Source organism: Rhododendron vialii, chromosome 9a (genome assembly GCF_030253575.1).
Source record: "Rhododendron vialii isolate Sample 1 chromosome 9a, ASM3025357v1".
NCBI classification, from domain to species: Eukaryota; Viridiplantae; Streptophyta; class Magnoliopsida; order Ericales; family Ericaceae; genus Rhododendron; species Rhododendron vialii.
Window position 1 is genome coordinate 30,919,817 of NC_080565.1, and position 13,159 is coordinate 30,932,975.

The 13,159-nt window shown below is 37.0% G+C and overlaps 1 protein-coding gene across 3 annotated transcripts in view; it reads right to left on the reverse strand.

Moving 5' to 3' along the window:
- Positions 1-13,159, reverse strand: part of LOC131301064 (beta-hexosaminidase 3-like) — a 34,443-nt gene that overhangs the window by 2,244 nt on the left and 19,040 nt on the right. Inside the window, exons 2-13 of one of the 3 annotated variants that reach the window (XM_058327187.1) lie at positions 13,058-13,107; positions 11,503-11,521; positions 9,352-9,691; positions 8,507-8,581; positions 7,614-7,649; positions 7,400-7,511; positions 6,040-6,110; positions 5,256-5,386; positions 5,083-5,148; positions 3,976-4,076; positions 3,834-3,893; positions 942-975 (exon numbers count right to left, since the gene is read on the reverse strand). In XM_058327187.1, the coding sequence (XP_058183170.1) occupies positions 942-975; positions 3,834-3,893; positions 3,976-4,076; positions 5,083-5,148; positions 5,256-5,386; positions 6,040-6,110; positions 7,400-7,511; positions 7,614-7,649; positions 8,507-8,581; positions 9,352-9,675 (1,010 nt within the window). In that variant the 5' untranslated portion in view covers positions 9,676-9,691; positions 11,503-11,521; positions 13,058-13,107. Of the gene's footprint in view, positions 1-941; positions 976-3,833; positions 3,894-3,975; positions 4,077-5,082; positions 5,149-5,255; positions 5,387-6,039; positions 6,111-7,399; positions 7,512-7,613; positions 7,650-8,506; positions 8,582-9,351; positions 9,692-11,502; positions 11,549-13,057; positions 13,108-13,159 lie in introns of those variants that run through there. The other 2 variants (XM_058327188.1, XM_058327186.1) reach the window with 2 other exon arrangements.

Sequence of the window (13,159 nt, forward strand, 5' to 3'; positions counted from 1 at the left end):
CCAGCTAAATTTCACAACCAAAGTTGTGAAAACAGGATACATGTGTAGCATTTCCCAATTTTATGTCTCGTACAGGGATATACATCATAAGATACATTACCAATAGTAAATATAAGTTGAAAAAACAGTTACAGCTCTTGTATTATAAAAATTCAGTTGGGTTGCAATTTAAAATTTCCGAATCTTTGATCCCAACGAGGCCATGACCACCCATCTATGTGACTAGAGCCTTTAGCAGCTAACTCTTTATTCTTGTAATTTTACGGGATTGTATTACTATCATGGTTGTCTGACTAGATCTCTCAATGCTGTAGACAAATCTACAAGCTGAAATGAATATTTGTGTCCTTTTCATGTAAGTCAATATTGGAGAGATGGCAAACTTCCATTGAATTACTTTGTGATTTTCGGAGTAAGATTAAGGGAATATGAATGGATGCATTGGTTCTTCGATTTTATTCTGCATTGCATGTAGACTGCAACACTGCATCTCCTCTGGAAGCTTTTTTGAATAAAATTTAGCCATAGTAATAATACCAAACAGTATAACAAAAGCAACAGAGATTGTCCTGGAAAAAAGAAGAAGAGTTCACTAATTGGACCAACCCATAGGGCAACCCCTGGGCGACAAGCAAACCACCGCTCCGACCTCCAGGTACGTCAGGGTACCGCCCTGGGGAGGAGTTGAACCTTGCCCAACTCTAGTCAAAGGCCTTCCCCTTCCTCTGGGGCAACCCCAAGGGTGGTTAGAAGAGTTCCAAGATATCAAGAGAATAAATCAAAGTTGTTGAAAGAAAACCGATATAAAATTATGCTAGCATGTGATCGTTCTACATAAACATATGAATTCTCATCAAGGAATTTGCAGACGACATGCATTGATTATAAATAGACAATTCTAATTAACAATGCAGAGAACACTAAGATTTTGCGATCGTTACCAGTTCCTCACATGAGGAGTTGTTACCCAGCAACCTGAAATTAATAGTTCAAATTTATGTTTCAGTTAGTGTCATCATTAAAATTACCCAGTGCTATCTGATAATGCTTAAGATGAACAGCCATTCAAGTCAAAGATTTTTTTCAATGCACTCATCTTGACGCAGAAACAAAATACGTAAATAGCAAAATAGAAGAGAGAACATATACTGCTGTGACACATTAATCATCTAAAATTTGTAAACATTGACATGCTTGAACGTTTCCACATGTTGAACAGAATGCACCCTTCTACAACGATGCATATTCTATAAGCTATAGTTTCACTCGTTAATGGTTCAGGTGACAATAATGACCGAGTAGAATTTCTCCCAATTGATGTGTCATCCACTCATATGACTGAAGCTTACATGGTCATATAGGTCTAGAAAAAAGAACAGTCGCCTATCTAGTGGTGAGCCCAAAATTAATACAGAGTTAGAAGGCTTTGCTTAAGGCTGGTGATAGTTGCTTTCCAGTGCATGGAATGTCGGCAAAACAAAGGGTTACTAGGGGTTTATAAGGACCAGCATATAAGCAGGGTACTGAACCTGCAAATACAAGGATTGAGCCCCCTTTGGCTGGTCTGGTACAATGAACTGTACCCGCAAACAATGACATGGGCTGGTTTAGTGTTATGTTATGTTCTACGATTGTCAGGTTTAAGAAAGTATGGCATCAAATAGAGATATAGGTTCAAAGTAGGGAAATAAAGCCCAGGTTAATCTAGTTGAGCAGTAAAATGCTTGAAATTGCAAGAGAAAATGAAACTCCAGGCGTCACACCTCGATTTCAAAGGTGTCATACCTAGGGTCAGAGTTGGATCAGAGTTTCAGACAATCCACCACAGCTTCAACAGCTCTAGAAATGTTCTAAACATGTTCTCTGCTAGAAGCAGCCCATCACTATATAAGCTTTAAAGAATTCCTCATAGGAGACTGAACTCCTGGAAACTATACTTCTAAAGACCGTATAAACCCAAACAAGAAGGGACTCATACATTATAAAGACTTAAAGAGGAAGTGTTTTTGGCAGATGAGTTTGCCTCAAGATTCTTCTTGGACTATCCGTAAGCTTTTTAAACTTAGAGAGGTAGTGCAGCCCCTAACGGGAACACTAATTTCCTTTGGCTGGATTACTGGCATGATGCAGGTCCTCTCTACAAAGTGTTTGGTGAAGATATAGTTAGCAATGTTGGAAGGTCCCTTCTTGCCAAAGTTTCATCCACAATTCCAAATGGGGTTGGCACTGGCCCATGCAGAGCAGGACAATCAAGCAAATTACGAGGAGTACATCTTCAACTCTTAGACCTAATATAGCTGTGAAAAATTCTGTGACTTGGCTGCCTGCCCCTAATGGTATTTTCTCAGTAAAAATTGCTTGGGAAGCCCTCAAGAATCCTCCCCGTAAAGTTCCATGGGCTCATATTGTATGGATTAAGCAAGGTATTCCTAGATGGGCTTTATTCGCGTGGCTTGTTTGTTGAGGTAGGTTCTCTACAAAGGATAGGCTTCTCTCATGGGGGATGAGGGTGGCCCCTCAATGTGTTCTATGTCATAGTGTGAATGAGTCCCACATGCATCTCTTTTTTAACTGTTCATTCTCAGCTTGTATCTGGGGAGAATCCTCCATTTGTTTGGCATGACCAGATGTCCAGGGGAGTGGGAGCATGAAATTAACTGGGTTGTTCAACACCTTAAGAAGAAAGGGTTCTCATTTGCTTTCTATGAGCTAGCTATGGCTGGGACGGGGTATTACATTTGGAAGGCTAGGAATGACTCAGTTTTTTGGTAACAAACAATACATTCTGGATACCATTTTTGAGCAAATTGTAAAGGACGTGCGGGATAGAGTGTTCTCTTGGAGAAACTGTAGACGTAGCCCTGTTAATAGAGTCTTATGTAGAGCTTGGAACATACCGGAGAAAGTTTTGTAGCTAGCAGTAGTCAGGCCAGTTCCTTGGTGTATATTGTTTCCTGTTCTTTTTGTTTCCAGTTTTGTGGACAGTTTGCTGGGGTATGCCCCTTATTTCCTTTGCATTTTGGTTATTTTTTGGTAATAAAATCCCTCTTTACCTCAAAAAAAAAAAAAAAACCCCGAACAAGAATCCTTACCAATAAAACATTGATATAACTTGACCCATATGATCCATAGGCGATCCTCAGAAAAATTCAGAGCCTACCAAAACCCCCTTAAGTAAACTTCAATTTAAATATATCTAAACTCTCGGCTGCATATAGAAACTAAAACTACATATAACAAGTTTCCTATTGCCAATAAACTCAACTATAGAAGGTCAAAAATGGGTCCCATCCTGATAGCACTCTTTGATTTCTGCCATCTATTTATGTCTAGATTTTCTCGAACTATGCATGGCTGGCATTGGTAGTATTTAAGCAATGTGATTCGTTACTCTATGTTGAGTTGCACTAATAGCTTTAAATCTTATTCTAGAAACTCCCAGCACCCATATCAGCAGCACCAGTAATGTGTATTAGCCTTTTCGATGTCACGCATTTGTAAAGCAAAGTCCTGCATTTCCTGGGAAGTATGTAAGTGTTAGGCTACCCTCACTACCGAGTTTGTGGTTGAGTTCTACCCAAGACCATATAACATGGTATTAGAGTGAGGAACCAAGGATGGTTTTGTGAGTGTCTCTGGCCTGCATGCAGCAAGTCCTGCCGAGTAGTCATGCGGCGAGTGAGGAAGTGTGTGAAGTGATGTCTCTACCAAAGTAATATGAATTGTATAAGCATGAAGGCACCATCAAGATCGTGCAACAGCATTCTATATAAAACAATAATAGATTTTATAGTCCTTCAAAACATGTATAGTATTTAAAACATTAAACTCACTGGTATTAACTTCATCTCCGCCCAAGTGGACAAATTTAAATTTGAAGACTTTACTGAAATCTGAAACATGAGAAGCGTGAAGAATGTTGATTATTTTGTTAATCAAAAATTGAAAAAAAAAATCGTAAGCAAATAGTAATACCCGAAAGAATCCCATCTATTACTTGGAAGGTAAATTCATTGCTGACATCAAGTGGCTGCTGACAATCCTTTGATGGCCAAAGGGTAGGATAATCGGCCCCCCTACAGATTGAAAGTAATATAGCCATCCTTATTAAATATAAGACAAAGATGGTGGACTTTGCCGAAGAATACAAGGAAATGAGAAATTGCCTGTTGGAACTCATACCCATTTAAGATTCCAATTGTCTAGATGAAAAAGCTATGCCTGGCCTTCTTTAATATATGCTTAATGTGCTTTAATTAAAACCCCCAAGCAGTAAAAACCATCAACAAGGTGTCACTAACAGGTCCTACCCCCAATTTTCAACATGATAGACATCTGTAATCAGTTTTCATGGTCCTATGAATTTCATCGCATAAACTCTTAGGGTAACAAACCTTTTCCAAGAGTATGTAAACCATTTTCTAAGCTCATCCGGCAGACCAGAAAAAGAAATGTTATCATCTGACAAGAAAATTAACTTTTTGATAGATTTTTTGGGAAACAAAAGTAAAACAGGACAAATCTTGGCAGCAACATATCTGAGGTTCTTTCCGAAGTGCTTAGCACAAGTAGATACCTTCACAGTTTGAGAAGCCACATAAATACAATAAATAAGCAAGGATAATGTGCAATGAGCATGTCAAAAAGGATAGATTTTTTCCCCTCTTTGCCGATGATCATGAAGAAAACTTCAATTTTCATACATATCATCATGGCCTTCTATATCACATACAAAGCTTATTAAGAAGCTTATCGATTTTTTTATTAGCGTCCCATTGGTATTTAACGTATAAGAGTACAGCAGAAAAAAATAATAGCCCACAAACATCAATTTCATATGAAGTATACAGCATGCAAAAAGAAAGTTACTAACAACAAAAAAACTGAAAACAGACAAATAACAAAGAGAAAACAAACAAACAAAAGATAAAGAAAGATTTGCAAGGTAATCTCTTTGTAAAAATGATGCCACCAACATCAAAAGTCTAATATAGGTTTTGGTCAATCTTGGACAGGTGTTTCCTTTAATAGCAGAGTGAAAATACGTCGAATAAATGATGAGAATAGTATCGATCAAACTACCAGGATTGAGCATGTCCTGGGACGTCAATTTCAGCCAATACATTAATCCCTCGTCTCTGAGCATAACTGCAGAGAAGAAAATTTATCAGAGGAAAGATCAGGTATGACCTTAGAAGCACAAGTTAGGGATCATATATCCATTTAGCCTGCAAAAGAAGGTGGAAATCACTTGCCTCACAACCTCAGCAGCATCAGCCATTGTATATCTTTCTGAAATAGAATAAGCTCCATTCCATAGTTTGGGATATGAAGGTATCTCCAGGGGGAAAGACTGTGAATCTACAATGTGCCAATGTAGTACATTCTGCATAAAATCAATTAGGAATTACCGATATTAATCGACTGAGCAAACTTAGAATGTTGAGTCCTTTTAGGTACTTGAAATTCATGCGCACCACTTGCAGGGAACTAAATGTCAACTCAACCTAGATAATACCCATATGGAACCACCTTAACAAACAGGATTACGCTTAGCTGGTATTTTTTGATTGACTTAATTCACTTAAAAGGTGCCAAACAGGGCACAAACTCTGTGCACAGGAAGTATGCAAAAGAGGATTAAAACAGATCCTCATTATTCATCTATATAGCAAAGTCTGCCAATGAAAGAGAAGATACCCAAAAATACCAGTAACACACTGGCAAAACATAAGCATATTGTGAAACTGAGTTGGGATCCGACTTCCTTAATCAAAGAATCTCAGTCTATAGTTTGCCTCTTTACTACATCAACATAAGTTGCCACAACTCAAATAGAATGCCAAGATTTTGTCTGTTTCCGTTAGCACAAGCACTGTTATGTGCTACGTGCCAGAAATGCCCCAAAACTGTCGCATCAACAAAATTAATACAAAACATGTGTTGAACTGTTGAAGTTAGCAAGTTCTGACTACAAGTTTTCTGATAATTAAAACTGCTAGCAAATTAAACAGCCCACATTTAGTGTCCCTTACATACCAATTTCGCGTATGACATAGAATCAACAACTTTCTTTATCATTGGAAGTGGCTGGTAGTGTCGGGCTGTATCTGCACCATTCCCACTCACAAGTTAGAATGATCAATTTGCATGTTTGAGAAGATTCTCTTCCCTACTACTAAAGAAAATGAATATTCTTCCAATCTCAATAATCGCCACAGTTATTCATAACCATTTCCGCATTTGGGACACATCATACATAGGATCAGTACCTCATATCAATATCTGACCAAAGTAATAGCTTAAAGCTTATGGTAAGCTAGTAATATATAGAGAAGACATCTTCCAGAAGAAAAAGGAAACTGTACATGTTAAATAAAAGGAAAAATACTTCTCCTAAACCAAACCAAACCTAACCTAAATTTAAGTATCAAAATAAAATGATTCGCGTAATATTAGACTAGTGATAGAGAAGCACAATCAGGTACAGTGAGTAGATAGCAGACAGAATTGAGGCCACAGCCAATGCAAATGCAAGAAAGGAGTTAAGGTCAATGAGTGCAGAATAACCACAAATCCTTGTGTGTTCGTCTAGAGAAGTCATTCAACCACCTAATTGTTCAAGTTAAATACTCCCTCCGTACCATTTTCTCGGCCCATGGTTCCATTTTTCTGCTGTCCCAAAATGTACGTCCATGTTGACTTTTCAATACATTTCTTATTTTGCCCATTCTTTTTAAGTGACAATCAACATTGAAACACTCTTTTGACTTCATATAAGATGTCAAATAAAGGGTATTTGGGGGAATTGAATAATTTTTAACTTGTAATGATGACGTTCCTTAAAGAGTTGAATTCCCCCAAAAGCCCAAACATAGTGGGATAGAGGGAGTATTTAATAGCAGTTATGAGACGTATGATAATTTGTTGTTGAGATAAGCTGAACATGTTGATTGAATGTGTCTACACAATATTTTCGAATCAGTAAAAATTCAATTAGGACATAGCCTCAAGTGATCAGTTGCAAGCAGGTAAATATCGTTACAGGTAAATCACAGGCCCCGTGCACAGGTTCACTGCTAGTTTGCAATTGAGCTGAACAAGACGTTGAGCAACCCTTGAGGCAAAAGAAAATTCATAAAAACAAGTTTGTCCTATTCCTCAACAGCTATAAAGTCCATACATTTGAATCAAGACGTGACCATACTAACATCAAAGGAAAAATATATAATTGAGATTCAGTCCAAAAAACATTAACATATCAAAAACACCCACTCGAAAATTATTTTGCATCAAAGACCCACTGACTTCAGTCTAATCCAGGAAACCCCGTACAAAGGCATCTATATAATACTTCAATTGATACTCAACATGTGATAAGAGGAATACAAGAGAGTACCAATTAAGAGCCCTCGATAAGAGAACCTTGGCTGATCACTAATGTCCCATGGGGCTTGACGTACTTCAATCAGCCTGGTAGTGAAGTTAAAATGGCAAACTTGGCTGAATGTCTGCAAGATTTATCGTCACACATTTTAAGAAGTAAACATCTCTTTCACAACTTCAAATATCTGCAACTTTTATGAGGTATCATATGAGACAAAACGTAAAACCTGCAGCCCATGCAGAGCCCCATAAACTGTTTGTGCCTGCAATATAGAGTTGTGGTAATGAGTAAACCAGAGAAAATGAAATAACTGAAAGCTGCAGATGTAAATTTGATAAATCTTGATGTCACAACAGATGGGCATTTTTATGACCTTTCAATCACGTAAAGATGCCAAAACACATTGAGGGGAATGCTGATGTTATTATCATTTTGACATCTTGTTTATATCTTTCACCTTGTAAATACCATTTTATCCTCAAAATTAGAAGGCTACTATGAAAAATGTGATGTGTCCCATTACCTTGGACAGGATTTGTATTTCCTTGCTGATAATACCAAACAACTAGGAGGAAAGACGCCTCTGGAAATCAGCTTACCTATGCTTCTTTAGCTCAAATCCTACAGATTAATTTGGGTTGGTTTTCCGAAAAACATGAGCTGCTAATGTTCGCCTTTAACCACTTTAGTGGGCCAAGGCTTAGAGTTCCTTGTGCTTTGAGGTTCTGAAATAAGGAAGTGAGGCCTCATGGCCTTAAGTTGCTATTTCAGAAGAAACAAAACAATTAAATATCTCGCTATTAGGTACTTGATAGTTTAGCAAACTATGGCTCTCAAAACTACCTTTGACAATCTTTTTTCATCATTATTATAAAAGCTCTACATCATTCCCATCAAATTCACTGAATCTTTGACCTTAAGAAATTACAAGCAAAATGATATATTTAATCGAAAGGATATTTGTACGGAATTCAATAACTCCATATCATGATAACAAGCTTCGCAGCATGATAATCGATAATGATGATTGCAAAATAGACAAAATTATCGAGAGTAGATGCTTAACGGACTATGTCCTGCACAAACTTAAAATGGAACATAAACTACAATCATAACCACCTCAAGATGTGCATAAACTGGATCTCCACTTGAAGCAACAGATAACTTGTATGACTCATCAATCCCGTATTGTAACTGCAAACATGGATTAACTTTCAGTAAAGAGTTGTGTTTTCGTAGACTAACCAACTTAGATATGGCGCAGTAGGGAAAATGACTATCCTACAGAAGATAGTCTTTTTGCTGTAACAATATAGAGTTTTTTACTTCTTCCATATCTGCATGGGTCATATTTCCCAAAAAATTTCATCAAAAGTTGTGTTATTGCTACTAACATAAATTCACAAGGGATAATTCAGCAAAACAAAACACAACTACCCATGTTGTTGTCAGGTGAGCAATAATAGTAAACCACAACTACCATACTAAGCAATTACTTCAAAACATCTTACAAAACAGAAAGAAGCATATTGCTCAGAGTCATAGAGAAGATTAAAAGTTCAAAAAAATTGTGGCTTGTGGGCGGTTGCAGGTATCGGAGTTTGCCCTGCATATGAGTCCAAAGTGGCCCTACTTTAGAGGATGTCTCTTGGCACCAAAAAGATTCATATAAGCAACCCCTGTGATGCATACAATTGCAAATGGAGGAGGCAGCAAGAAGCGTTTTTGCCCCCAATGACAAAGTTCACAGATTCCTTTTACTTTTCCTAGTTTTTGGGCTTGGGTACTTCGATTATAAAGATGCAGCCACTAAAGCACTGCAATATTCATTAAGGCCAGCACCCATATAGAATTCATATTGACCACTAAGAATGATCACTAGACATACAAGAAACAACTGCAAATCCTTAACAATATAATGGAGGTGGAAAACTGTTACAAATCATAATCCATGACAACATCACCTCATCATTGGCTGAGGAAATGAGCACATTAATTCCCTGAAGCACAAGAGACTGCTGAAAATGGGAAATGTTACCATCGGCAACATGAGGGGCATTGATGACATAAAGTAATCTGGAAAACCCATCCTTCAATATACCGGAAGCATCAGGATACTTGCTTCCTTCAGTTCTTAGCTCAAAGTCCTTACTCATGTATAAAACTTTATGCCCATAGCTCACTGATTGTGGCATCGGCCATATGTTTAGGCGGTCAACATCCACAGCAGACGCCACTAACTGGAAAACAAGGCCAAGAAAAAGGATTCCGATCACCAGCTTCACCATCACAGAATTTAAACCCCTGGCATGAAAAATGGGAGGAGAATTAAGGCACCCAGAATGTAAGTGTGTGTACGTAGAAACATGTATGTATATATCTATTCATGTACTCCCTCCGTCCCATGTTGTTTTTTCCCCTTTTAAACTACGTGTTGTTAATCGGACTAAAAAAATAAAGCACAAGAAGCGTAAATCTTGACTTTTTTACGCAGTCTAAAGATCTCAATTAGTTGTTTTGATTGGAACATAAAACGTTTTAAAAAACTACGAAATTGTGTACTGCTCTATTCTTTTATTCTACTGCAGCCTACTTCACACCAAGCCTACCATCCTTTGTTTATTGGTTAGTGCCAGCTCTCCCCGCGAAGAGAGTCTTTGTTGGTTGAGTTGAGTTACGGTAGTTCAATCTCTAATGGAAGGACCACCTAACGGTGGCTGAATAAATCACTTGTGCCGGCAAAAGAAAATCAAATGTGCGGCGACTGTTGTCCGAGGCTGGTGGGCGGAAACGGATTATACTAATTAATTAATAACAAACACTTAGAGTTCTTCATGTATTTTATAGGGCACCGCTATTCGCAGCCCTCTATTTACTCCCGTAGCCCACTAAATTTCGGTAAATGATTGTTGAAAATCATAAATAACATTTCGGTAAATTGCTGTTGAAAACAAGATTATATTTCGGTAACTACATGTCGAAAATATGTTCAACTTTCGGTAAACAACTGCCGAACATGCATTTTCGGTAAACATCTGTTGAAAAAAATATTATATTTCGGTAATTGGACGCTGAAAATTTATCTCAATTTCGGTAACTAACTGTCGAGTATAATTGAAAATTTTTAATGGGCTATGGGAATAAATAGAGGGCTGCGAATAGCAGCGCCCATTTTATATAGGGTTAATTACTTGTTGCCCCCTTTATCTATACACATTTTTCACTTTACCCCCTTCTACTATAGAACGCTACAACCTACCCCCATATCTTCTAATTCCTAACACATAAGGCCTGCCGTTTGTTTTTTTTTCTTTTGATCCGCTCCTGCCGTTAGTCTGGGATCCAAAAAATCATCAAAGGGGCATGTGCATGTTACATGATCTGTAAAAAATAAAAAAAAAATTAAATGCTTTAATTTTCAATCTGTTTGAATTGGTGCTAAAATCTTATGTCTCTGATTATTTTATCCTAAAGAATCATAATTAATTTTTGGCTTTAGGGCTCTTGTTAGTTAGTATACTCCGTATCATAATATTTGTACCGGTTCAAACAGAATAAAAATTGGAGCACTTAATTTTTTAACCATATTTTTTAAAATACTTCGTATAAAGTACTTATGAAAAATTAAGTGCTCCAATTTTCAATCCGTTTGAACCGGTACAAAGATCTTATTTCCATGATCATTTTATTCTAAAGAGTCATAGTTAATTTTTGACTCTAGAGCTCTCGTTAATTAGTCCTAAAAAAGTAGTAGAACCAAATATCTTTTAGGGCTAACTAACGAGAGCCCTAGAGCCAAAAATTAATTATGATCCTTTGGAATAAAATGATCAGAGAAATAAGATCTTCACACCGATTCAAACGGATTGAAAATTAGAGCACTTAATTTTTTTTCTTTTTACAGATCATGTGACATGCACATGCCCCTTTGACGATTTTTTGGATTCCAAACTAACGGCAGGCCTTATGTGTTAGGAATTGGAAGATAAAGGGGTAGGTTGTAGCGTTCTATAGTTGGAGGGGGTAAAGTGAAAAATGTGTATAGATAAAGGGGGCAACAAGTAATTAACCCTTTTATAGACTAATTAAATAACCGATAAATAACTAACACTTACCTGAAATTCTTCAACGTACCTGAAATTTGCACAGAGAGAGAGAGAAATGGAGTGGAAGCCGCTAATGCCACCGACGGTTTTTTATTGTGCCACCCAGAATTGTTTACTCTGGCAATGTTAATTTTTTGATGTAATACAATATTTTTGTAAATTAACAAACCCTAGACCCCAAATTCGAGTAAGGGTTTGTTAATTTGGTATACATCAGCGGGGTTTGTTAGTTTGAGTAAGGGTTTGTTAATTTTTTTTTTACATTAGCGGGTAGGTTAGCGGGGTATTAGTAATAAGGGGTCCATAAGTTGTTCATAGTCCTAAACCCCAAATTCGCCTTCCGTAGGGCTTGAACCTCCGCCTCAATTGTTGGTTCTCCCTTGCTTGTGTCAATGAGGTGCCAGGAAAAGAAAGTGAGAAAATTTTCAGTGCCGGGTGGATACCACGTCACCCGATTGACGTGGTGCTCGAGCGGGCACATTCGAGCCGTCCAAAAGTGTATTGGACGACCTAAATTGAAACACACTCTCTCCTCTCACCCCCACACTCTCTCTTTTTTCTCTTTCCAAATTCGAGCCGTCCAAAATCGAAATGGACAACCCGGATGCACCAAGCAGGCACCATGTGGTACCCGCTCGGCACTGAAAAATTTCTCTGAGTAATAGGAATGTGTATTTTCTTATAAAAAAATTTACTTTCTAAAAAAAAAGAATGCGTATTTTCATTGGAATAGTAATTTTCGCATTCCATTTTTCTTATAAATGCGATTCAAAAGTTGTTATTTAGTGCTAAAAATTACACGCAATAAAGGCACTATAAGACCAAATTTGGATAGCATTTTTGAAAATATAGAGTGCAAAAGTCATTTTATATTTTCATGTACTCCTTGGTCCCAATTTATTTGCCCATTTTGAAAATCCAACTACCAAATTTGGATATCATTTATGAAAATATTGAATGCAAAAGTCATTTTCTATTTTCATGTACTCCGTGTCCCAATTTATTTGCTCATTTTAAAAATCCAACTTAATATGGAAATACAGTTATTATACTTTATAGTTTTGAACTTTACAACAAAAGGCCCTTCCATTCGAATTAGGCAAGTCATTTAATTCTTGAGAGAATGGTGAAAGAGAAAATTCATAGAAAATTGTATTTTAATTTTCTAAAATGGACAAATGATTACAGATCAAAAAAAATGGACAAATGATTTGGGACATGAAAAAATTTAAAAGGGAACAAACGGAATGGGACGAAGGGAGTATTAGTTAGCAAGATAGTTTTTTTTACTAGTCTGCGAAAGTCAACATTATTAGTTGTAATTAGTGAAGATTGAACCTTTGACAAATGCATAGAAATATATGATGCATTCTACTTAACTGCCACTGCTCCACTTGCAGTTGGCAAGAAAGTTGGGGAAGTATTTAAAATACTCTCCTTAAAAATTATGAATTTAAAGGAGATTTGGTTTTACAACTGTACCTTGTCTATATAATTATAAAGCAAGAGAAACGATTTAGAAATGAATTTAAAAATTAAAGAGAATCGCCACTGTGAAGCTCACCGGATATTCGGAAGCAAGAGTAGTAAAAAGCAACTCTGAAACTCGACTTTGTTCGCACAATCCGCACAATCTGCACAAACCCTTATAAGTTTTCTCTCAAAA